Below are 27,521 nucleotides of genomic sequence, written 5' to 3'. Positions count from 1 at the left end.
ATATAGACTCTTTCACCTAGATATCATACTAAAGAGACTTTGTCTGTTCCCCGAACTAGAAAATACAAAAAACGTCCAAACCAAGTTAAGGCTAACAATTTAATTGAGGTTCAACAAATAAAAAACAAATGCAATATGGATAAACAAATGATAAAGCTTGGCTTATTGAATATCAGATCCATTTCTACGAAAACTGATCCTAATATAGATGTGCTCTGTTTGACAGAAACCTGGCTAAAACCTGATGAATACATTATTTTAAATGAGTCCACCCCCCAAGATTACTGTTATAAACATGAGACGCGTCTAAAAGGCAAAGGGGGAGGAGTTGCTTCAATTTATAACAACGTTTTCAGGATTTCTCAGAGGGCAGGCTTCAAGTATAATTCGTTTGAAGTAATGGTGCTTCATATAACATTATCCAGAGAAACCAATGTTAATGATAAATCCCCTGTTATGTTTGTACTGGCTACTGTATACAGGCCACCAGGGCACCATACAGACTTTATTAAAGAGTTTGGTGATTTTACATCCGAGTTAGTTCTGGATGCAGATAAAGTTTTAATAGTTGGTGATTTTAATATCCATGTCAATAATGAAAAAGATGCATTGGGATCAGCATTTATAGACATTCTGAACGGCTATTGGTGTTAGACAACATGTTTCAGGACCTACTCATTGTCGAAATCATACTCTAGATTTAATACTGTCACATGGAATTGATGTTGATAGTGTTGAAATTATTCAGCCAAGTGATGATATCTCAGATCATTATTTAGTTCTGTGCAAACTTCATATAGCCAAAATTGTAAATTCTACTTCTTGTTACAAGTATCGAAGAACCATCACTTCTACCACAAAAGACTGCTTTTTAAGTTATCTTCCTGATGTATCCAAATTCCTTAGCATATCCAAAACCTCAGAACAACTTGATGATGTAACAGAAACTATGGACTCTCTCTTTTCTAGCACTTTAAATATAGTTGCTCCTTTATGCTTAAGGAAGGTTAAGGAAAACAGTTTGACACCATGGTATAATGAGCATACTCACACCCTAAAGAGAGCAGCCCGAAAAATGGAGCGCAGCTGGAGGAAAACAAAACTAGAGGTATTTCGTATTGCTTGGCGGGAAAGTAGCATATCCTACAGAAAAGCATTAAAAACTGCTAGATCTGATTACTTTTCTTCTCTTTTAGAAGAAAACAAACATAACCCCAGGTATTTATTCAATACAGTGGCTAAATTAACGAAAAATAAAGCCTCAACAAGTGTTGACATTTCCCAACACCACAGCAGTAATGACTTTATGAACTACTTTACTTCTAAAATCGATACTATTAGAGATAAAATTGCAACCATTCAGCCATCAACTACAGTATCACATCAGACAGTGCACTATAGACCCCCTGAGGAACAGTTCCACTCATTCTCTACTATAGGAGAGGAAGAATTGTATAAACTTGTTAAATCATCTAAACCAACAACATGTATGTTAGACCCTATACCATCTAAGCTCCTAAAAGAGGTGCTTCCAGAAGTCATAGATCCTCTTCTGACTATTATTAATTCCTCACTGTCATTAGGATATGTCCCCAAAACCTTCAAACTGGCTGTTATTAAGCCTCTAATAAAAAAAACACACAACTTGACCCCAAAGAACTTGTTAATTATAGACCAATCTCGAATCTCCCTTTTCTGTCTAAGATACTAGAAAAGGTGGTATCCTCACAATTATATTCCTTCTTAGAGAAAAATGGTATATGTGAGGATTTCCAGTCAGGATTTAGACCGTATCATAGTACTGAGACTGCTCTTCTTAGTTACAAATGATCTGCTCTTATCATCTGATCGTGGGTGTATCTCTCTATTAGTTTTATTGGATCTTAGTGCTGCGTTTGACACAATTGACCACAGCATTCTTTTGCATAGACTTGAACACTTTGTTGGCATCAGTGGAAGTGCATTAGCATGGTTTAAATCATACTTATATGACCACCATCAGTTCGTAGCAGTGAATGAAGATGTATCATATCGATCACAAGTGCAGTATGGAGTACCTCAAGGCTCAGTACTAGGGCCGCTACTCTTCACGCTTTATATGTTACCCTTGGGAGATATCATCAGGAAACATGGTGTTAGCTTTCATTGTTATGCTGATGATAATCAGCTCTATATTTCCTCGCAGCCCGGTGAAACAAACCAATTTGAAAAATTAATGGAATGCATAGTCGATATAAAAAATTGGATGACGAGTAATTTCTTACTGTTAAATTCAGAAAAAACAGAGGTGTTAATTATAGGGCCTAAAAACTCTGCTTATGGTTGCTCTGTCAATTCTTCGTCATCAGTTAGGAACCTAGGTGTGCTATTTGATAGCAATCTTTCCTTAGAAAGCCACGTTTCTAGCATTTGTAAAACTGCATTTTTCCATCTCAAAAATATATCTAAATTACGGCCTATGCTCTCAATGTCAAATACAGAAATGTTAATCCCTGCATTTATGACTTCAATGTTAGATTATTGTAATGCTTTATTGGGTGGTTGTTCTGCACGCTTGGTAAACAAACTACAGCTAGTCCAAAATGCAGCAGCAAGAGTTCTTACTAGAACCAGGAAGTATGACCATATTAGCCCGGTCCTGTCCACACTGCACTGGCTCCCTCTCAAACAGCTTATAGATTTTAAAATATTGCTTATTACTTATAAAGCCCTGAATGGTTTAGCACCTCAGTATTTGAATGAGCTCCTTTTACATTATACTCCTCTACGTCCGCTACGTTCTCAAAACTCAGGCAGTTTGATAATACCTAGAATATCAAAATCAACTGCGGGCGGCAGATCCTTTTCCTATTTGGCGCCTAAACTCTTTAATAACCTACCTAACATTGTTCGGGAGGCAGACACACTCTTGCAGTTTAAATCTATATTAAAGACCCATCTCTTTAACCTGGCATACACATAACGTACTAATATGCTTTTAATATCCAAATCCGTTAAAGGATTTTTAGGCTGCATTAATTAGGTAAACCGGAACTGGAAACACTTCACATAACACCCTATGTACTTGCTACATCATTAGAAGAATGGCATCTACGCTAATATTTCTCTCTTGTTCCGAGGTCACCGTGGCCACCAGATCCAGTCTGTATCCAGATCAGAGGGTCACTGCAGTCACCCGGATCCAGTACGTATCCAGACCAGATGGTGGATCAGCACCTAGAAAGGACCTCTACTGCCCAGAAAGACAGCGGAGACCAGGACAACTAGAGCCCCAGATACAGATCCCCTGTAAAGACCTTGTCTCAGAGGACCACCAGGACAAGACCACAGGAAACAGATGATTCTTCTGCACAATCTGACTTTGCTGCAGCCTGGAATTGAACTACTGGTTTCGTCTGGTCAGATGAGAACTGGCCCCCCAACTGAGCCTGGTTTCTCCCAAGGTTTTTTTCTCCATTCTGTCACCGATGGAGTTTCGGTTCCTTGCCGCTGTCGCCTCTGGCTTGCTTAGTTGGGGTCACTTCATCTACAGCGAAATCATTGACTTGATTGCAAATAAATGCACAGACACTATTTAAACTGAACAGAGATGACATCACTGAATTCAATGATGAACTGCCTTTAACTATCATTTTGCATTATTGAGACACTGTTTTCCAAATGAATGTTGTTCAGTGCTTTGACGCAATGTATTTTGTTTCAAGCACTATATAAATAAAGGTGATTGATTGATGAAAACTCATGATCTCCGCAGTTTCACATCGCAAAGGCCTTTAGATTAGGCATACCAAATTTGGTGTAGATCTGAATAAATCTCCAGGAGGAGTTCGTTAAAATACAACGAATGCAAATGACAAAAATTACAGAAAATTTGCTCATAAAATTCAAAATAACCGACTTCCTGTTGGGTTTCCAATTTTGCTCCAAGAGTCTTTTTTTGTATGTATTGGTGTGTTACATGTGTGTGCCAATTTTCGTGCATGTACGTGAAACATAGCTCGAAGGCTGTTGATTTTTTTAGAATAGGTGGCGCTGTTGAGCTGTTTTGCCACACCCTCTTCTGAAACCTATATCAGATGTACATTTTCACCAGGTCTGACGCGTGTGAAAAGTTTATTGACTTTGAACATGTTTAGGCCCTCAAAAATGCAACTCATTTTGGAGAAGAATAATAATAAATGGAGCAGATACAAGAGGGTCCTTGCACCATTGGTGCTCGGGCCCTAATTAGAGATGCAAGCAGTGATGAACGGGACCTCATCATAAAAATTTCTAGGCCTAGTTTGTTACAACATCGAAATTTTGTCCGGCCCCCATGGACACACCCTTCAAGGAAAACTGGTAGCCAGTATGAGAGGAGTAACGTGAACTGTTTTTGACTCATTGAAGACAACCCTCGCTGCTGCATTCTGGGTAAGTTGCAGAGGCTTGATAGTACATGAAGGAAGGCCCGCCAGGAGTTGGTGTTCATCTTCAGTTCACTCTTCACAGCAGTTCAGTCAGTGTACTGTTTGAGTAAATGAATTACTCCGGGATATTGGTTTGTTTGAACTCAGAGGGAGTGTCAGCCACATTAAACAAGTTAACAGCTTAAGTCATTTGTGGATTAATGCGTATTAGAGATGCGAACCGTTTAAAACAATTCAGTTCGATTTGGTGAACTGAATGATTCGTTCGCGAACCGGATATCCATACTGCTTTGTTTTGAACTCTCTCACAACAGACACGGAAGAGAAGACAATGCTGAATAAAGTCATCGTTTTTGCTATTTTTGGACCAAAATGTATTTTTGATGCTTCAAAACATTCTAACTGACCCTCTGATGTCACATGGACTACTTTGATGATGTTTTTCTTATCTTTCTGGACATGGACAGTATACCATACACACAGCTTCAATGGAGGGACTGAGAGCTCTCAGACTAAATCTAAAATATCTTAAACTGTGTTCCAAAGATAAATGGAGGTCTTACGGGTTTGAAACAACATGAGGGTAAGTTATTAATTACATAATTTTGCTATCTTTTACTGCACTGGTCACAGTACTTTACATACATGTATTGCACTACTCATATTTTGCACAGACTGCACATGGTTAAATCCATTACACTATAAACTGTGGTTACTGTACAAGCACAGTAAAAAACTGTACAAGCACAGTAGACTATTTCTACAAAAAAACATTGCACTACTGTTATTTTGCATATAATAGATTGTTCAACAATACTTTGCACACTCATTACCACTGTTCTCACGTTCCTGCTATTCATAATGTATATATAATCCTTCATTGCTCTGTTCATAATGTACATACAATATCTACATTGCATTCATATTTATACTCTGTATATACTCTGCTCAACACTGTATATAGCAACTCCACTGTACATTCTGTATATCATAGCTTTACTTACTCTGCACTTTTATGTATATAAAACACTATATTCTTGCACTTCTGGTTAGATGCTAACTGCATTTCATTAGCTCTGTACTTGTACTCTGTATAATGACAATAAAGTTGAATCTAATCTAATCTATCTGGGTGAACTAACCCTTTAACAAACTGCTGTCCAAACCAAAGTTTGGTCGATCTGTGTTTAATGTGAGTTTTGAGTAAAAGTGTACTAGGCTTGTTGTGATAGTCGGTGTTACCGGTGATACACGGTGTTTAACCCACCTACCGGTCATAGCACTTGACCACCGGCACCGTCCCCATCGTGTTGAAGTTTTAGCCTATAGCAATAAAGCACTTAATTCAGTTAGTGACTACATGCCTTCGTAATTTAGCGTAAGCCTTCGTAATTTAGCATAAGTGGAACGAGCGCCGTAGTAAAGCAGCAGGTGTCCGATTTCATTTATCATTTGAGGAGAGTGAGGCGAGCTAACTGGCAAAGGATGGCGGAATATCTGGTTTCAAAGCGAAATGCAAAAGCACCTATTTGGAAATATTTTGGATTCAAACTAAATGCCAACAGGGAACCTGAAAACGTAGGCTACCTTATTTAACGAAGTTTTTGATGTTCGTTCGTTTCATATTCGATGGGGGTTTTTTTTGCTGATAAAGGCAGGCACTTTATTTAACGAATAGTGATTTTGTTTTGTTGATAAATGCACTTTAAAGGTGTTTCATAAGTGCTTTTGTTTAGTTTTTGCATGGTGTGTTAAGTTATTATTCATTTTGCAAATAAAGATGTGTGTAATACAAGTGAGTGTCTTATTGTTTTGTGTATTTTCATTAAGAATAAAATAAATGAACCCATGATTAATTCAAACAAATGCTACTGAATTGCCGCTAATTAAAGTGAAAGTAAATTGAGACGTGTGCACGTCTGCACGACCGCATTTTCGGCCACCCGAAATCCCCGACACACAACCCGGTGACACCGGGATTACCGTTTTTTTACACGCCGATTAACCAGTGCTGTCTCCGCAACATCCCTAAAGTGTACTAATAATTTAATAAATTCTCTGATGTAGCTTAATGCTACAGGTGCATTTCTTCTTCATAATGCATTTCTGTCACAATAATTCACGCAAGGTCATAAGAAAATGTTTTGTTGTATTTATATAGTAAGACTTTTGATAAATAAGGGCTAAATGCATACTGAAACTGAAGTGAGATAGCAGCTTTGTGGCTTTGTAAACATTGAAATACCATTGAATTACCACAATCAAGGCAAATAAAGGTGGAATAAAAACAAAAGAATAATAATAAAAGAATAATGCGGATAATGTGTCATACCTGGCGGAAATGTGAAAGACTCGTTTGGTGAAAACAATAGAACCATGAATCAGGGAGTTTTCAAAGCTTACAGAGATGACAAGTGCCATAAATCAATCTGATTAGCCTTCTCTAAAAACACACGACATGGCCTTAGAAAACATTTCATAATATTCACAGTGACTGGTAAGGGGTTAATGTCTCCTAGACAAATAAAATAATTATTACTTATTACAAACTTTCTATTTTGAATGGCAATGCACCATAGTTAACACAAAAACTTGAAGTACAACAATTTTCACCTTTATAATAATAAATAAATTATACTGCATTTTCAATAAAATAAATGCATCTTTGGTGAACATAAGAGGCCTCTTTTTCAAAATAAATAAAAACCAACAAAAAAAAAAATCTTGATTGTTACAACATTTTACCTGGATGTGTATAAAATACAGGTCAATTTAATGCTAAAATATTAGATTAGATTAGATTCAACTTTATTGACACTGCACATGTAAGGTACAAGGCAACGAAATGCAGTTAGCATCTAACCAGAAGTGCAATAAGCAGTAAGTACAGAATATACAAGGTCTATAATATGTACAATAACTATACAGGTAAGTATTATGGACATAATTTACAGATTTTAAATACTATTAGCATGATATACAGATAGGTGTACTATGAACATACTATACAGATGGATTATGTAAAAGTGTATGTACACTATAGGCAGAACTATGAACATAATTACACTATTGCAATGGACAGTAAAGTGAACAGATTATCCATCAGTAGCAGGCCAAGCATGAAGAAAACAGTATGGAGGATTTGCTCCAAGGTGTTCTCCACTGATTTCGTTGAAGTTGGCAGTTGAACTGGTGCGGGAGGGGAGAAAAGAGAGGGATCCAAAAGTCATACACAGAGCACTCCTAATAGACAAGTTCAATAATGCTGCAAAAAAACAAAAAAAAGACGTGACATTCAGCCAAGTATGGTGACCCATACTCAGAATTTGTGCTCTGCATTTAACCCATCCGAAGTGCCCATGCCTTGTTCAAGGGCTCCTAAGTCGTGGTATTGAAGGTGGAGAGAGAACTGTACATGCACTCCCCCCACCCACAATTCCTGCCGGCCCGAGATTTGAACTCACAACCCTTCGATTGGGAGTCCGACTCTCTAACCATTAGGCCATGACTTCCCCATCCAAATACAAGTTATAGAACTAATGGTGGAGCTGTCATTACAACATTAGTAAGTACTGGAGCTTTAATAATCATTCAAAAATACACAGAGTCAAGATTGCTGCTTCAGACCAGAACAGTCATATATTTTTTCTTTTTTTACACTTTCTGCATCTTAACTGCACATCAACAAAACTCTCTAACTCTTAAAGGGGACGTGTCAAATATGCATGTGTGTGTTGGTGATGTGTGAATTATGTATCAGTGATACATAACAGAAGCTTGCTTGGGGCTTGAACTGGTCTCCCTGAACATGTGCAGTAGCTTGAGTCAGCAGCATGTTAAACCTCTTTAACAATCTGAGATTTCACCCTGGGTCCATCCTTTTGATGGTGGCTGGGTGACCCATTCTAGGAGCCAGAGTCCATCATGCGCTGAAAGGTTTGTGCTGCGTTTTTGAGTCCAAAAGGCATCCGCAAAAATTCTAAAAGCCCAAATAATTTTGTCACCGCTGTTTTTGGGGTGTCCTCCTTGAAGACTGGCACGTGATGGTAACCTCGAATAAGTTCCGCTTTCAACAAAATAATTCACACAAGTCGGGCCGAAAAATCCTGAATGTGCGGAACTGGGTATCGGTCGGGCGTGGTGATGTCATTGAGTTGACAATCATCTCCACATGGGCGGTCACCACCATCTGCTTTGGGGACTTTGTGGAGGGGCGAGGCCCAAGGACTGTTAGAGCATTGCACTATACCCAGTTTTTCAATGTTAGCGAACTCGGCCTTGGCAACTGTCAGTTTCACTGGATCTAATCGACGGGCCCAGGCATGAACCAGCAGTCCTAATGTACGATATGATGTACGACCCCATGGCTGGCCACTGCCGAGGACAAAGTGGGTTTAGTAAGATTGGGAAATTGACAGAGCAGTCGGTTGAACTCACAGTCATCGGTCAATGCACTGGACAGAGTGGTCGTGCGAAAGGTGCTCCTTGAACAAGGTAAAACATTGAAATCTTCCAAGGTGACCAAACAGCAGTTTTTGACATCAACCAACAGTCCATTAGTGCACAGGAAATCTGCACCCAGGAGGGGCCTACTCACATCTGCTAACACAAACTCCCAAATAAAACGAAGTGCATGGAGGACGGCACTTTTTGGCTTTCACCCCAAAACAGTCGTGAAAGAAACATATTCTTTGTTCAGCCGACTGATGTGCAGCAGGAGCTGGCCACTCATCTGAATCCCATGCTGCAGTAATGAAAACAGGGTACACAGAAGTAGTTACTGATTCATTTGCCGTAAACTTGTGTGATGCTGCCTGATATACATCTGTTAGCTGTGCCAGCTCCCTGTAGTCTGTTACTGTGCAGTTTGCAAGAGAAGTACAAACATTCTTTGGTAATTGTTGTAAGAACAAATCTTTAAACAGAAAGCATGGCTTGTGCGCAACCAGCAGCGCTAGCATGTGGTCCATTGACTCGGATGGCCGTGATAGTCAGGTGATAGTCATTATACACAACTTAATTTGGAAGTTATTATAAGTTTGATCGCTGGCACAACACAATATGTTTTAAAATATACACTTACCTTAAGCAAATCTTCCCTTCTGACTAATCTAGACGTGTGTTCTGCACAGCACGGCACATGGTTAGGCTGAATAACGCAGGAAGAGCTTTATTTACTTCTTGTTTTTTGGCTGTTGGCGTCGAACCAGCAGCATTATGCCATTTAGATAACTTTGTCAGATTATTCAGAAGAACCAAAAAAAGCAAAAAATATCTGACATTCATTTCAATGTAAATGGAAGCAGGTTGCTTGACATTTTTACATTTTTGTAATTGTTTCTTTTAACATACAGCTTTAGCACCATTGAGGATTTAACTATGTTTCTTTTTTTGTTTTTTTTTTTGTTTTTTGAATGCCTGTATATATATGTTACGGATATTGTAGTGTTGTTTGTATAAACTTATTTTGTTTTGTATGAATCAAATGTTTTTTTTTTGTTTTGTTATTGTTGTCGCTGTATTTTCAAGATGGCTGTGGTGACAGCAATGGTAATAAAAAAGCAATAAGGGAAAATAAAATTAGCTACTATACTTTGAATTTTACATATATATTTCAATTTTTTTTCAAATATATTTTTACTTTTATTATTAATATATATAAAGATCTCAACCTGTAATAACCAATCTCAGTCGGGAGGGTGCGTGTCGTTTTAAGCGTTTACACATGTAAATCGAAACTAAACTGAGTTCGTCCTCTGATAAGATCATGTAGTAAACATGTCCCACTCTTCAGCACACGAGCGCTTTACACACGAGACTGTTTGGGAACACGAAGGTTTATGGCTTATCTATGCACTGACATTAATAATTTCGAGTACGCACAGACACACACTTCTGTCCCACCCACTTCTTCAAAGTTATCTAGACTACGCCACTGAGAAAGACCCATTTCTGAACGCTGTGAACCAAAGCTGACTTCTGTCTTATTTATCGGTGAGTCCAGAATGTTCTTCTCATGCTATGATGCTGTTATATTAGTAACTATATTATATGTGTGTGGTGTGTTTGCTATTTAAGTCGAGTTGAATGTGAGGTTTTACTAATGAATGTCTAACGTTTATCATGAAATGTATTTATGAATCCACGATTAACATCGAAGTCATTATAGTGGACAGTAAATTAAGTAATGGAGAAAAATTTCGCTATTCACCTTCTTTTACTCGTTAGATTGAGCGGATGTTTGTAAATCTAATGTGTCTTTCTGCTATTTTTAACTGTACAGAAACAGCTCGTTCTGCTTCTTAATATTGCAAACTGTTGTTTCTTATATTAATAACACGTGTTGTCTCAGTGACACTTGTTGGCAGCACAAACAGTTCTCTCTAAAACGGACATAAGTCTTGCTCAACCTTTTGTTTTTCTCAAACAATGTTCCTCACAGGAAAGTTGTGTCATGACACGCAAAAATGAGTTGGGAAAGACATTTGATGGAGAAATAGAGTTAGAGACGGTGATGTTTTAGATAACTAAAAGTATTCACATTTTCACGTTTTTCTTTCCCTAAATATTCAGCTGCAGATCTCAGTTTAAAAGATTCAGTTTGTTTTCAAAATAAAATAACTAAGGAAAAGCCCAAATTCAGTATCTCAGAAAATTAGAATATTGTGAAAAGGTTCAATATTGAAGAAATCTGGTGCCACTCTAATCAGCTAATTAACTCAAAACCTTTAAATGGTCTCTCAGTCTAGTTCTGTAGGCTACATAATTATGGGGAAAGACTGCTGACTTGACAGTTGTCAAAAAGAGGACCAATGACACCTTGCACAAGGAGAGCAAGACACAAAAGGTCATTGCAAAAGAGACTGGCTGTTCACAGAGTGTCCAAGCACATTAATAGAGGCGAAAGGAAGGAAAATATGTGGTAGAAAAAAAGTGTACAAGCAGCAAGTTTATTATAGTTTTGCATTTTTTATAGTTTTTTATTTTTATTTCATTTTTACTTTTTGTTTTCAAATTCAGTTTAGTTTCAATTAGTTTTTAAAGTGGGTTTGCTAGTTTAGTTTAGATTTTATTTCTTGAAAATGCTTAGTTTTAGTTTAGTTTTTTATTAGTTTTAGTGTTAGTTTTAGTCTTTTTTTTGTAATTTGGGTTATTTGTCAGGGGCAAAATATGTAAGCGACGCGTGCCAGTAAAAAAAAAAAAGCTACAGAGCCAACAGACTAAAAAAGACATACATGAACCGCATGTGTTCAACCCATTTTTGAGCCACAACAAGACATTTCTGTCAGATTGTCAGGGAACTTAATCTGAGAAAAGAACATGACAAATAACAAATAAAAAGAAAACTTTAAATACAGCTTTTCAGTATTTTTAGTGTGTGTGTGTGTGTGTGTGTGTGTTTATGTACTCTTGTTTTTGTGTCATATCAGGACACAACTCTGTATAATGACATGGGTATGACACAGGTATTACAAGGAGAGGGTGACTTATGAGGACATAACCCATGTCCCCATTTTCCAAAACACTTATAAATCATACAGAATGAGCTTTTTGAGAAAGTAAAAAATGCACAAAGTTTCCTGTGAGGGTTAGGGTTAGAGGTAGGGTTGGTGTAGGGCCATAGAATATACAGTTTGTACAGTATAAAAACCATTACACCTATGGGATGAACACACTTTTCACAAAAACAAACGTGTGTGTGTGTGTGTGTGTGTGTGTGTGTGAGAAAGAGAGAGATGGCTTTGCTTCAGTCAAGCAATAATTTTCTATTCAGAATTCACAGCCTATACAAATTCCACAGCTGTACAATTTTCACAAACTATACTAAATTTACCCTATTCCAGAAAGCAGGTTATGTGACATACTCAGGTATCTATAAGAGTAAGTGAGCGGATAACCTCAACTTTCGGTTAAAAAAACGAAGCTCCGGAGCAGCTAGCCATCAGTGGGCGTGACAGATAGCGCACAACATTATATATTACTACAATATGTAACATAGCCTTATATATATATATATATATTAGGAAAGTAACTATTTGCGTTACTGTAAAAAATAAAAATAAAAAAAAAGTTGCTATATGTTTTTTTTTTTTTTTTTTTTTGCAGTTTTCACAAGTCAGTTGAAATGAGCAGAACAGACAGGCAGAGTCGGCCCTAGACCTTTGGGGGCCCTAAGCAAAATTGGTTGGAGGCCCCTTTGACCGTTTTAAGCAAGGCCTACAGAAATTAATGACTACCTTGTAACTAGACTGTACATATTATATCTACTATGTTATTTTACATTTTTTTTTATTAAATTATGTTTTAATTATTCTATGTATGCTGTATGTTAATTATCTTTTTTACACTGCTGGCCCTGAGTAAGTATTTTGTTCTTATGGCAGCGCAGTGCAACGAACACACTGATGAACTTGCTGAATAAAAAGACTGATAAAGTGATTTTCACTGACCATAAAAGAAACATTTTTAATTGACACCAGAGTTTAAGAGGCACAAACAACAGCCTTTATATAGAATTTAAATGAAATAGAGCAAATAGAATAACATTTAAATAAAATATTATATATGATAATAAATAGAACATTTAAATGTTTGAATTTTTCAAATAAACAAAATTAACAATAACATCTAAAACACCACAAACAAGATTAATAGTACCAATAATAAGAATTAGGTAACATTTTAATAGAACTATTAAAATCCAAACTTGTGTATTTGTGTGCGCGCACATGCATACATGTTCTCCTTGGAAAAAAGTAATTTGCTAAAAAACAAAAAATTGAATAAAAGGTGTGATGGAAGGCATGGGGGTACTGCTCTCCACTTCAACAGGAGAAAGACCTATGGGGAAATTTAACACCAAAAATTCTAAAATTTAGTAAGTTGACATATGTTGGATGTTAGTTTTCCTAGCAGTGAATAATTGTTAATTTATTGTCAATGTAGGAGTAAACTTACCAGCATTGTCAGCTTCTTGGGTGACACCAGAGCTGGAGGTAGAGGTTGATGGGCATGCTAATGAAAAAATCTAAATAAAATAATGAAATAAATTGACTGAATTGAAATTACCTGTGTTCTTAGCATCAAACTTAGAGAATCTTAAAATGCAAAATAATCTGCAAGAGTTTGATGCCATCTTCTTTTAAAAAGTTATTTTAGATAAAATCTATTTTCAACATTAGCAGCTTTGGAGGAAACTCCATAATTTTGCTGAATAATCAGTTCCTAAAAACAGCTACTACACGCTCCCCTCATGACAGATTTAATTTATGAGCAAAGGACAGGAAACTACAACAAGTGGGAAATGTATCTATCACTATAGGTTAAACTAAAACACAGAATTTACCAGCATCGCCAGCTTCTTGGGTGACATGACTGTGTTGTGAACCAGGAAAAGTAGTTGTTGATGGAGTTGCAATGAAATAAAGAAAATAATTATATATAAAGTTAGACTTAATTTTTAAAATGCAGAAGGTTATCATTTTACAGCCCCTTTATACTCACCAACAGATGGAGGTTTGCTTACTGGCAGCATATACTTTAATAGTGCCCCTGGAAAGGGGACATAAGGAGTAAATTAATGTTAGCCCTTTAGTGTAGAAGCCAAACTGGGTTTATATTGTTCTGTTAAATGCTTTAACATCACAGCAAATGTATAATACTAAACCAATTTTATGCATCATGTTATTAGCATTTATGACATGGCTTGGTTGAATCCTAATGTAGAATGCGGTTTGTTATTTCTTAATAACAGACCGCTGCGAAGTAGAACACACCATTGCCATAAACAGAGCGTTGCTATGGACGCGGAGCGGACTATTTACTTTAACATGGAGTCAGAGTGTGCAGCGCTGCGCTGCTCAAGTGCGCATTTAAAAGTTCACGGCACAAAGCGCACAAATCCTAATGTATATCTGTCCAACAGTTTATTGATCATTTGTTTCTTCACAGTTTTAAATTCCAGTTATTGTGCGTTTGATGCCTTTTCATAGTCTTTGTGATGTGTCCGTGATCAATCACTACAAACGGTAGCGAGTCGTTTAAAAACAGCAACAAACATAAAATACAAATACACAAAATAAAGTCATCTTATGCAAATCCACAGCCTTTTATCTACAGATCAAGCATTATAATGTGAATATATCATATATTGAAGAGCGTTTTACCATGCACGAGGCGCGCGCTGTTTGAATAACCTTACTGAATGGAGAATGATTGACGAGGAAAAACGAGTTTCCATAAACTTTAATTTAATGATGTAAATAGTCTTCTGTCTATATAAATAAATATAATAAAGAAAACTCTTTGAATGAGAAAGTGTGTCCAAACTCTTGGTCTTTACAGTATATACACATGTCATTTTTGTGACAACATCACAACAGCACCAACGTGAACCCCTTTTCCATCAGTTGCTGCATGGATAGAACAGCTGTAGGCTTCAACTCTAGAGAAAGAGAGAGCCAGAGACAGAGAGAGATAAATAAGAAACATTTGTTTAACATATTCAACTGGAATATATATATGAAAAGTAAAAGTCCTTGCAGGATGTGGTGCATCTCTTCAATTCGGGCAGGGATTTCCCTTTTTGATTGTTATATGTATCTTGGAAAAGTGAGTGTACTTGTTAGAATATTTTGAGATTATGAAAATATCCCTAGTGCCTTTTTTATCATCTGTACTACAATGAGCCTAATTGAATCCATAAAATCATTTCGTATTGGCCATGCAAAACATGACAGAAACTAACACATGATAGCAATGTATAACTGTATGTGGAGTAGACATAAATATGGTAAAACAACGACTATTAAGCCAGTATTCACACTAATACATTAAGCTGCAGGTAAATCTTACAAACCTTACATCAACCATGCTCTTGTCATCTGGTAAGTTTAATTAATGTGCAGGCTAGATTCACTTATAATAATTCGTCATTAAAACACAATTAAGATTTATGAAATCATAGCCACGAATTAACGTCGTAGTAATTAATAAAACTAGCTCACAAATTCTTAATTTGGTGGGAATTAATTATTAATTCATAGGTAGTAGTTCTCACTATGTAAACTTTGCACTGTTTAAACGTTATAAAATAAAACTTAATTAAATATCGATACTCACCGTCTGGTTGCGGTCCACGTCGTCCATCTTTAATTAGTGTTGAATCAGTACAGTAGGTGGCGCTGTCACAAAAATACTAGGGTCCTAAAGCTGCGGTCACAGAATTGCGGTCCTGTAACTGCAGCCTCCGGTTGTGCAGGAATACCCTTCTCGACTTATCGGGCGAAAAAAAAAAAAAATCTCAGTTAATCTATTCTCAAAGTTGGGTTGAGAGCTGGGTCTATATTAGGCGAGCTATGATGACTTTCACCTTGGTATTTTAGCGCGGATGTATATCTAACTGAATTGCACTGTAGGGGGCAAGAACGAGTCTTCGAACCTGTGTGTAAGCCTTCAGGGCTTGGGCGCCGCGCTGCATTCTGGGATGTGGCGGCCATGTTGATGGCTTTGCTAATGTAAACATACAGCAAGTTGAACGAGTTGGGAGAAAGAAAAAAAGATGTTAAAATCGTGGAAAGGTTGTAGGATTTATAAGGATACGCTAAATAGGGATGCCAGGGACCGGTATGTGGACAAAATCGACACTATTAACGGTTTGGATCCATATGAAATTCCCAACAAAGAGTGGAGTACCGACGATGACTTGCTGTCGCACTTTTGCATTACAGATATCCTTGGCTACCTTGTTTGTTTTGTGACACCTACACTTCAGAATAGTTCCGAAGCTACAAGTCATTGAAGTGTCATGTACAGTTCACAAATGGATGGGTTCAGGAACTGTAAATCATAGAACCGGAACAGCGGCAAACAGTATACAGTAATCCGGTAAGCTGCGCTCTACCTAGCTGCTAGTTTAGTAACCGTTAGTGCTAACAACCATTCACACATGGACTTTTAGCTATGTGTTTCAAAATTGTAGTTAGTAGCTGCCAACCCTCCCGTTTTTTTCCGGGGATCTCACGTATTTTAGTTCTTTTCCCGCTGTCCTCCCGTTTTAGTATTTTCCTGTAAAATATCCCGTTAGCCCCTATATCAGGCCTGTCAAAGTCTCTGTGCTGTTGTCCTGTTGCTACTCCTTGCCCTTCCAGCGAACAGATGTTTTCAGAGCATCGCTTTGCTTACTTGAAAACAACCTTAGCGTGATGTTGGGCTTTTTAAGATAACAGCGTGGTTGTTGTGAGAGCACGATTTCATGCCAATCTGTAAGCAAACTCATGTCAGACCTAGCTTCACAAATCGCTTAACGTTAGTTAATGCAGCAGTTTTTGTAGTACGGATTTCTGCTGTCAGCAGAGGGATAGCAACAGAAAGATGAATGTTGAAATTTCCCGTATTTTGGATGAGTAACCCGGGAAATTTGCCTTATTTCAATGTTCAATGTTGACTTAAGCTATATAAATGAATATTCAGATGTTATGGTCTCCGTGGTCGCGCCTCCAAGCAGGAAAGTGGTGTAAAGTTAATCCATTCTCATTTTATTTTCCCCCTTGGCGATTATATGTTCTTAACTGGCCAGCAAACTCGCCTGACCTAAAACCCATAGAAAACTATGGGGTATTGTGAAGAGGAAGAGCTGAAGGCCACAATCAGAGGAACCTGGGCTCTCATAACACCTGAGCAGTGGCACAGACTGACCCACTCCATGCCACGCCGCATTGCTGCAGTAATTTAGGCAAAAGGAGCCCCAACTAAGTATTGAGTGCTGTACACTCATAATTTATTTTCATAATTTTCAATTGGCCAAGATTTCTAAAAATCCTTTCTTTGTATTGGTCTTAAGCAATATTCTAATTTTCAGAATTTGGGATTTTCCTTATTGGCTCATCATGGGATGCACGGTCCGGAGTGCTGTATGACTGATGCATCAGTTCAATTCAACTTTACTCCAAGTATATGAACTTACCTGTTTTAAATACTTTGTTTAACGTGTTCGTTTATGTCCAATATTAGTTATTAGCGTAATCCAATCGCAACATAGAGGCTAGGTAATGGGCTTGTGACTCGTTCACACTCATGTCATTCTATTCAAAGGAAAACTGACGATATTAACGTGCTTTCGATTTTATTAATGCACATAAAACATGATCAGACCAATGCAATACGGTCAACAGAAAGTTGGCTTCCACTCCTCACCCCTTCCAACCTCTCAAACAATCCGACAAAGGAAATAATAGAGAAAATGGAAGTGATCACCTGTGCCAACGTGACCGTGAATAACCAATAAGAAATACCAAACAATTCATAAATTGACACAACATACAAAATAATTTACAGGTATACAAATATGTGTGTGTGTGTGTGTGTGTGTGTGTGTGTGCATCTGTTCATGTAAAAAAAATGTTAAGTCATGTCAGTAAAAAAAAGTCCAAGGAAGGTCTGTCTAGAAGTCAGTCATCATATACATGTAATTATGTCTGTACGTCATTGAACGCTCAAAAAAAAAAAAATTTATAAATCGTCTTCAGTTTCGAGAAGCAAGCAAATCTTGGTGACTGGTCTGTCCAAGTAGTTGTACCTCGTTTTAATCTTTTCTTGGCGAATCTATCCCCTTTTACCTGGAGTAGTATGAATAATTATACCCATAATAAAGTTGCGAGGGGCAGCATCATTGACAACAAGTACAACATCTCCCATTGAAAATATAACTGCGGACTGCTCTACGTGCCTCTACTAAGAGAACTTTCATGAGAGCGGTTGCCATATAACAAGAGTTTAAATCCCCGAATCAGAGCTTCGCTGTTTACAAGGATACATTTTTGCTTACACTGTTAATATGGATACAAGGTTGCATGTTAACAGATTAATTTTTTTACATTTTATTACATTTAGAAATAATAACGGCTGGCCTAATAATGCTATAATGTACCAACAGGATATATTTAGTTCCCTTCACTTTACAACAAATCCTTTAAACTTAACAAATATATCAGAACAAAACAAGAATTAAAAATATGCAATTCTAATAGATAAATATAATTGCAGTATATAATAATATAGGTTGCACATTATTTTACGGTACGTGTACTTACATGTACTTATTATGTACTTACAGTGTATTTATCTAAGTAAGTTCTGGTAATACAGGGTAACTACATGGGGTAGGGTTAGGTTTAGGGGTAGGTTCAGGGTTAGTACCTAGTTATTACATAGTTATTGTAATTACTATAATAAGTACATAGTATGTACATGGGGAACAGGACTGTAAAATAAAGTGCTACCATAATATAGGCTTAGCTTTAAACAAACAAAAAATAATAATAATTTAAAGCTAAACATAAGGTTGGGCTTTCTCATTCTCTCACTCGGGAGAAATCTAAACGTTTCCACATTCGTGATGTTGCCCATTTGAAGTTGAACTATTATTCATAAGATAAAATAGGCTTTGTAGTTCAGGCGTGTTTCAGTATCAATGGAAAAAAATCATAATGAACAATATGTGGAGTATGTGGATCGCTGCTAACTCTGAATGTCTGGTGAACGACTGCTGTTTCCAGTGAATATATGTAGAGGCACCAGTGCGATCAAACAGCTGAAACATAAATATACTCAATTTTTGGACACACATAAGGCATAATTAAAAAATGCAAAGTGTTAGTAGTTTGAAAAAAATTAAGAATAATAACATAGTTAATAATAATTATTGCTAAGTGAACCTGAAGATTTTTTTCAAACCAATAATGAACACAAATGAAAATGAAATGAAAACATTTAGCTTTTTATCCGTAATTATATCATATACACACACACACACACACACACACACACACACATAGGCTGTATTTATTTACGGCTTAATAACAATAGCATGCATATGATCCTTTGTGTCTTCTTTTAATTTTTGATGAGTAGACTTTTGCCTAAGACTATCCTACGTTTTGAAATGAACTCACTGTAAAAGTTGTAATATTTTTTAAAGATGTAACAATGTTATTTCATAATGTTATTGTTGTTTTACTTCCTCCTTTTATCTCATTTTACAATTACATTCATTTCTCAATCCATTCCTTTGCACCACCTGTAGTAGTAGTTTCACGAATGATTTTAACTAAGGCAGGGACTTTAACACGTTAATTGAGATTAATTAATTAGAGAAAAAAAATTCCCGCATTTTTAATAACTTATTTTTGCACCACGGAACGTTTCTCACTGGATGAGTTTCGGCGGACCGATTATACTGGAGCACGAACTAGCGTTCGCATATCACCACAGCACATCGAACCTCAAGTATCACCTCAACGCAAAACATATAGCAGCTAGCGTGGACTTTACACTTTATGTTGAACTATGTATTATTTTGTTGATACATCTGGCAGTTTATGTTGAACTCTTTATTGTTTTGGCCAAGGTTATTGAGAGTTGGACTTAGTATGTTATGGCCTCTGAAGCAACAGAGAGATGTTTTCTAATAGTCAGTGTTTCCAATGTTCTGAATGTAATTGACAGTATTGTGTATTACTTAAACACTTTACAAAAGGTTCCAGCACCTATAAGCTACCTGAATTTCTGAAATGTACTATTTCTAAATTGTTTCTAAATATGCTATTGCTACACTTAATAGCAAAAATTGCACTGGTCTGCTAGACTTGGTTGAACAAAAATAAACAATATTTTGTTGCTTAAGCTTATGTATTCAGTCATTATTCAATGGTATACTATAAATCCATGTGAAAAAAAAATTACTTCTCACTGTTATCAGGTCAAATATTTATATGCGATTAAAATGCAATTAATTTAGATTAATTAATTACAAAGCCTCTAATTAATTAGATAAATTTTTTTAAATTGAGTCCATGCCCTAATTTTAACACAAGACTGAATTACAGTTACCGCCACGGTGCGGTACGCACGGCGTTAATGCCTATTTAGGCTGTCCACCTACTGTATATCAGTTGTGAAGAGCTGTGCTCGCTCAGATCAATTCCAGTCCATCGCTTGACACACAACGAGGTGAATTCACGTTCAAGTTCACGACTTGAAATCTGGTGTGATACTCAGTGGGAATCCTATCAAAAAATCCTGATTTAACGCTTTCTATGGAGATGCATTCGCCGTCTGATTAGTTCCTGAGCTAGCGATAGCTATTGCGAGCAGTTTGAGCCTTGCGAGCCATTTGAGCATACTTACCGAGCAGTGGTGCCACGTATATATATGTCCCGTGTTTAATAGGAGAGTGGTAGTGATTGGAGCGATTTGACAGCTGACCGCATCAGCTTGTCACAACCAATGCCTCCGTGGCCTGACTGAGCTAATGCTGCGCTTGATTTATTGAATATTGGTAAAACAAAAAGAAAATTACAATATTGAGATATACGTTTTTTTTTATATATATCGCCCAGCACTATATCCAATTTGCGTTCCTTTCTTCTGATTTTTAACAATTATTTTTGCTGCTCAAACATTGTAAGTGGAGGTAAAGATCCTTTGGAAACCCTTTCTTCCACATCAGATAGTGTAACCAGTCAAAACCATCCTTTTCACAAATGTTTCTTTAACAGACTTTTTCCTATGTTTGATTAACAGGATACTGGCAGAGATTGCAAATAGTGAAGAATAATTTCAAAATTAGTTTTAAGAACTACGCCATGAAATTAAATACTCACCCCTAGCCTCTTCGGTGCATCCTCATGCAGCTGTCACCACAAGCAGTCTGTGTCCTACACACCCAACAAAATAAACAAAAAAATAAATAAAATAAAAATCGCTCCATTCCTAACATGGGGCTAACAAGAAGCTCTAGACCGCAACATCTTCATTTCCCCCGATGGCCCACCACTGCTATACATATATACATACTAATTAATCACACATTTTTTTCTGAATTATATCACGATTATGTCACGGTTCGTGAATGCACTGTCTCCTGCTGGGTTCATGTTACGTCATGTTGATTGTTTCATGTAGGTGGGCAGCTGCAGCTCATTCCAACAGCCTACTTCCAAGGATCTATCACTACCACCACCTCCACCAACGCAGGTCATGCGAGATATGATTGATCAGTTCATATATGTCTACCTGGATGACATATTGATTTTTTCTTCTTCTCTCCAGGAACATGTGCAGCACGTTCAACGAGTGCTTCAGAGGTTGCTAGAGAATGGGCTTTTTGTCAAGGCGGAGAAATGCGAGTTTCATGCACAGTCGGTTCCATTTCTGGGGTATAACGTGTCGACTGAGGGAATACGCATGGATCCCGAGAATGTTAAGGCTGTGGTAGAGTGGCCAAGTCCAGATTCCCGTAAGGCCCTACAGAGGTTTCTGGGATTCGCCAACTTCTGCCGGCGTTTTATTCCCAACTAGCCTCACCTCTGACCGCCTTGACCTCCGCCAAAACTACGTTCAGGTGGTCAGACACAGCCGAGGCTGTGTTTGCCAAACTGAAGAGCTGCTTTGTTTCAGCCCATATCTTGATCACCCCTGACCTATCACGTCAGTTTGTGGTGGAGGTCGATGCATCGGAGGTGAGGGTAGGAGCGGTGTTATCTCAACGTACTCCCTCAGACGACAAGGTCCACCCATGCGCGTTTTTTTCTTATTGTTTATCTCCTGCCGAAGGAAATTATGATATTGGTAACCGAAAATGGTTGGCAGTCTAGATGGCATTGGAGGAATGGCGCCACTGGTTAGAAGGATCGGGGGTTCCTTTTATTGTATGGACAGACCACATGAATTTAGAATACATTAGCACTGCCAAAAGGTTGAACTCCAGGGAGGCTCGGTGGGCAGTTTTTTTTCGGACGTTTTGATTTTACTCTCTCGTACCGCCCGGATTCCAAAAATATTAAACCCGATTCCTTGTCACGTATTTTTGACCGTTCCGAACGACCGTCCACTCCCGTGTGTATTTTTCCTGAGACATTAGTGGTCTCTACACTCACATGGGAGATCGAATCGAAGGTCAAGACAGCCTTAGAAGGGGTAACGCCTCCGCCCGGATGCCCACCGAATCGCTTATTTGTGCCGGAGGGATTATGGTCCAACATTATCCAGGGACATTGTTCTAATGTGGCTTGCCATCCAGGAGTTAACCATACAAACTGTTTGGTCAAGCAACGATTCTGGTGGCCACTTATGGCTCGCGACATTCAGTTTTGTTTTGGCTTTCTCTGTTTGTGCCACTGGTAAGACTTCCAATCGACCCCCTGATGGTTTACTTCAACCGCTGCCGGTCCCTTCGAGATTCTGGTCCCACATCGCTCTAGCTTTTATTACCGCCCTCCCAGGGCAACACGGTAGTTTTGACCGTGGTGGACCGGTTCTCGAAGGCTGCCCACTTTATTCCCTTGCCCAAATTACCGTCAGCCAAGGAGACAGCGTTGACCATTGTAGATCACGTCTTTTATTTACATGGCCCAATTTGTGTCCAAATTTTTGCGAGAATTCTGTAGATTACTGGGAGCGACTGTAAGTCTGTCCTCAGGGTTTCATCCCCAGAGCAATGGTCAAACCGAGAGATCCAACCAAGATTTGGAAAGGGTGTTGCGACATTTGGTTTCCAAGAATCCTTCCTCCTGGAGCCAACAATTGTCTATGGTGGAGTATGCCCACAATACCTTACCAATATCAGCTATGGGCCTATCTCCATTTGAGTGTAGGGTAGGTTACCAGCCACCTATTTTTCCCAGTCTGGAATCTGAAGTCGCGATCCCCTCCATTCACGCCTTCGTCCAGAGGTGTCACCCCACTTGGACTAGAGCCCGCGAGACTCTCCTCCAAGTGGGGGCGCGCACTAAGGCTAAAGCCGATTGCCACTGCTCTAGGCCTCCCGTATACGCCGTGGGTAAAAAACGTGTGGTTTTTTACTAAGAATATTCCTCTCCGCTCCATGTCTAATAAATTGGCTCCCAATTTATTACCGTCATGGTTCATGAATGCACCATCTCCTGCTGCGTTCATGTTACGTCATGTTGATTGTTTCATGTGGGTTTTACCCAGCAGCAGCTCATTCCAACAGCCTACTTAATGCCTAGTCTCTTCTTTGTCAGATCGTTGTTTGAGGTCCTCGTGGTTCATGTCTGTTCGTCCTTCAGTGTTCCTGCTTCGTGCTCTGTTTCCTGTTCGGTCGCCTCTGGATTACTGCCATCATCCACGGATCTATCACCACCACCACCACCTCCGCCAACCCACTCAAGACACCTACTCCCCTGTCTGTGCTGCCGTCGAGGTTCCTGCGTCCCTCTCCAACATCTACTCACCGTTACCCTCCTACAATAAATATTATTTACTTGCATTTGCCTCCTGCCCTCCATTAAACAGTGATAGATTAATCTAAAGTTGTTTAAATATTCTTTTATATTGCAATAATTTCACAGACAACATTCAAATTTGTGTACAAACAACATAAAGACAGTATATTTTTAAATGTTTAGTGGCATCTTTTTCTGTGCCTGAAGGCGAGTATCACAGTAACACTGTTGGGAACGTTACTTTAAAAAAGTAATTAGTTATAGTTACTCACTACTTGTTTGAAAAAGTAACTGAATTACTCTATAATTAAAGTAACTTGTTACCAGGGAAAGTAACTATTTGCGTTACTTAAAAAAAAAAAATTGCTATATGTCAGAGAATTTGTATTTTTTTTTTTTTTGCAGTTTTTACAAGTCAGTTGAAATGAGCAGAACAGACAGGTGTTCGTACATAACTTTCGATATTTATTGCACGTCAACAGACAGCAAGAGTTTTATCCTGCACTTCAAGTATTATCTTTGTAAGAAAAGTTGTTTTTGGCCACTAGCTTTGTAGATGCGTATCACACATTACATTTGGTCAAAGGCAAGAACTTGCATGTAATGTGTACAATGAATTTTAAGTAGTGCTTATATCTCCACCTTGAAAATGCCAACTTTTCATCGGATTGCTCCTGACTTGCCATTTCTGCTGCTGCTGCGAATCTCTGTGTAGCTGTTGCGTGTGTGCATGTGTGTGTGTTTGGCGCCGCTGGCGCTGCCGCGTGTGCTGGCATGTGTAAAAACACTGCCACTGATTGGCTACCATGAAACACATGACTCTGCAGAGTGCAATGTTTGGATGAGACCAAAATAGAAATGATGTGTTTATATAAGAAGAGATATGTTTGGAGAAAGGAAAACACTGCATTCCAGCATGAGAACCTTATCCCATCTGGGAAACATGGTGGTGGTAGGATCCTGGTTTGGGCCTGTTTTGCCATCATTGATGGAACATTTCAGGACATGTGTGCCTCTGTGTGTGTGAAAGAACATCTGCTAAATGCCTTACAGTAAATTATGTAAATCAAATTAAACATGCTGTTTCATAATCATATTGTTCATGTTTTGATTTACTATGATTTTGAACAGGTCAGTTTGATAAACCAGAATGTCTCACACTGTCGTACCCATGAACTCTTCAACACTCATCATTCAGCTGCAACCAGCAACACAAACAGCACCTGGGTCGACGGACACAAATGCTCCTGGAATGACGGGAGTTTCACCTCTTCTAGGAATTCAGGCATTTCTGAAAGGACAACCAAAAGCCCTTGGGGTGAGAAATGTCTCAAACTCAAATATATGACCCTGGACCCCAAAACCAGTCTAAAGGTGCACGGATATATTTAAATCAATAGCCAAAAATACTTTGTATGGGTCAAAATTATATATTTTTTCATTTTACACCAAAAATCATTAGGATCAGTGGTGGAAAGAGTACTGAAGTACAAGTACATTGGTGAAATAGTACTCAATTACAAGTAAAAGTACTGGTGTCAAAAAAGTACTTAAGTAATAGTACAAAGTACTCTTCTCAAAAACTACTCCGAGTACTAATTACTAGTTACTTTTAAGCCGGTAATATTTAATTACCAAAAAATGTTCATGTCAAAGACCTATGTGGATAAAAGCAATTTTGAACAAAACCAACTTTTACCTTACTGACAAAGTATGTGAATTAGTGGTCATGATACAGGAATTTCTAACTTCAATACCTTGGTTGGATAGGAGTGGTAAAAGGGGTCCTATTATGCTGTTTTATAAAGTCTTGGTTTCGTTTTGGCTTGTGTACTAGAACATGCTCTCATGCTTAGTGGTTCGAAAGATGCATTATTTTTCACACAATTTACATTATTACTATACCTTTCTCCCCAGCCTGGCACATATGGCTCGATTAGTTCTGGGTTTGATGAGGGCCTGCCTTCCAAAACACTAAATGTATTGTGATTGGTTAGCTGTCCCAGCGTGTGTGATTAGCGAACAGCTCAGACGGCCCTTGACAAAGCAGCAAGTTCCCTCTGTTCTAGTATTGTCTAGAATGGCATCAATATTTTCATATAAATTTGAGCACGCAAATTTGCACGCACTGATTTTGCAAGATATATTAGAGTGGTAACATTGTTATTTTTTTTTTGCCTTAATCATGGTTTAGATAGGATGTTAAAAAATGCATTTACTATCTACAGATAAGTGCAACGGTAAGATGTATTACATCTTAGAAACGGCATTCAACTCAAAACTCGACGCTACAGCAGCACTTCTCGGTCGTCATCTTGTCTGATCCACTCAGCCAAGTGTTCTAACCATGATCTCGCCCCTCCCCACCAACCAACCATTTCCATAGGCAGGATTTATTTAAATTATATTCTAATGGGCTGCTTTGTGACATCACAAACCCCAGAAAACAACCCTGTAGTTTAAACTAAACTTTTTTTTTTTTTGTAGTTCTTGAAAAGGGATTTTTAATTAAATATCTCCATTTGGCATCAACTTTAAGATTTATAACTTTGTAGATCTTTTTAAGCCTAAACATACACACTACAGACTGACTAAAATTCATAATAAAAAGCATAATAGGACCCATTACATCTGCTTGTTATGTCTGACATTATGCTTCACTGCTTCTGGGTCCTAACACTCTGCCAGATGCCCCCTCAGAAAACAACAAAACTGGCTTAATTATATGTAATATTAATTCAATAGTGCTCATAATTGCTGCTGAGACAATGACAATTCCAAACTTGCAAAATATATTTTTGGGGATATTTTTCTAGTACCATCATAAGTCCATAACTACAGCTGCCATATTGTATATTTTATATTGTTCCACTTTATGAAAGACTCTCATGCTACTCACACTTTCTGCATTTCTATTTGTCCTTCACAGACGGTCCAGATAATGATCGGTGTGATGACTTTCCTGTTTGGCATTGTGTCTACAGTTTATGCAGAAGCCATCTTTATCCATACTGGTATTACTTACTGGGGATCTCTCATCGTAAGAAACTACTATACAATTAAGTTTTATATATTTTAGAAAACAAACTACATATTTCAACCCAAGCCTCAATGTTTTTCCTTTTCTCTCTTCTCAGTACATTGCTGCAGGGTCACTCAGCATTGCTGCAGAAAACAACAAAGAAAAACCCTCCAGTTTGTGTTTGGTATGTACACAGCAGGTTTTTTGGCATTTAACCCTTTAGGCGCCAGAGGTTTTGTCCTAAAACGTTCGATTTTGACATAATAATTTCAAAAGGCTATATCTTAATTTATAAAAGATAGAGACTTTATCAATTATAAAAATATTAAAGGATGACCAAATGTTTATGTAGGGATAAAATTTTCCCATCTAATTTGCATATTATGACGGCATATGGGGGTGGCCATCTTGAATTGTAGAATTTTCATGAAAAGTCACATTTAAATAATAAAATGCAGCACTTCTTTCCCCCAAAAAATTTCCCTCACCTTCTGGTTGCTATATTGCACAATACTGAATGCTCAGGTAAATAGTAAGTAGTAAACAAACTGTGTAAATCATTACTAATAAATGGTAGAAACAAACCGAATGCATTTAGCGGTTGGGATTTTCAGTTTACTACATGCAGCAGGCACTCTGGTTCCATGTGTGGGGCACATATATATTATTCATATGACACACAAACACAAGCAGACAAGACCTTTTTAGTTCAAAATCTATGCCCCGTGTCACATCTTCTCTGCTCCTGCAATGAGCTTCGCGGCCAGATCTGCCTCGCGCACGCGCCGAGTGTGTACAGCTCGGACTACTGTCAGTGTCATTGCGACTCCCCACCTTGCCTCCTAA

General features: G+C 37.9%; 2 protein-coding genes and 1 long non-coding RNA gene across 4 annotated transcripts in view; 1 reads left to right on the top strand and 2 right to left on the bottom strand.

Annotated features, from left to right (window-relative positions):
- LOC127956064 (membrane-spanning 4-domains subfamily A member 4A) overlaps nucleotides 1–27,521 on the bottom strand; it is a 287,000-nt gene that overhangs the window by 72,287 nt on the left and 187,192 nt on the right. The gene's annotated exons all lie outside the window — the stretch shown is intronic.
- Nucleotides 10,203–27,521, top strand: part of LOC127956066 (membrane-spanning 4-domains subfamily A member 4A) — a 37,407-nt gene continuing 20,088 nt past the window's right edge. The window contains exons 1-4 of one of the 2 annotated variants that reach the window (XR_008153428.1): nucleotides 10,203–10,403; nucleotides 24,785–24,971; nucleotides 26,583–26,693; nucleotides 26,791–26,859. Coding sequence is in view for 1 of the 2 variants with exons in the window: in XM_052553838.1 (XP_052409798.1) it covers nucleotides 24,804–24,971; nucleotides 26,583–26,693; nucleotides 26,791–26,859 (348 nt within the window). In the remaining variant the exon portion in view is untranslated. Of the gene's footprint in view, nucleotides 10,404–24,198; nucleotides 24,972–26,582; nucleotides 26,694–26,790; nucleotides 26,860–27,521 lie in introns of those variants that run through there. The other variant, XM_052553838.1, reaches the window with a different exon arrangement.
- Nucleotides 12,892–16,295, bottom strand: LOC127956091 (uncharacterized). The gene is made up of 3 exons (XR_008153451.1): nucleotides 13,756–16,295; nucleotides 13,368–13,437; nucleotides 12,892–13,250 (listed from the first exon to the last, which is right to left on the bottom strand). It is a non-coding gene; the product is annotated as an uncharacterized LOC127956091 (long non-coding RNA).

This window comes from Carassius gibelio, chromosome B4 (genome assembly GCF_023724105.1).
Source record: "Carassius gibelio isolate Cgi1373 ecotype wild population from Czech Republic chromosome B4, carGib1.2-hapl.c, whole genome shotgun sequence".
Lineage (NCBI taxonomy): Eukaryota > Metazoa > Chordata > Actinopteri > Cypriniformes > Cyprinidae > Carassius > Carassius gibelio.
The sequence above is the reverse complement of the archived record's forward strand: the minus strand, read 5'-3'. Positions and strand labels throughout refer to the sequence as shown.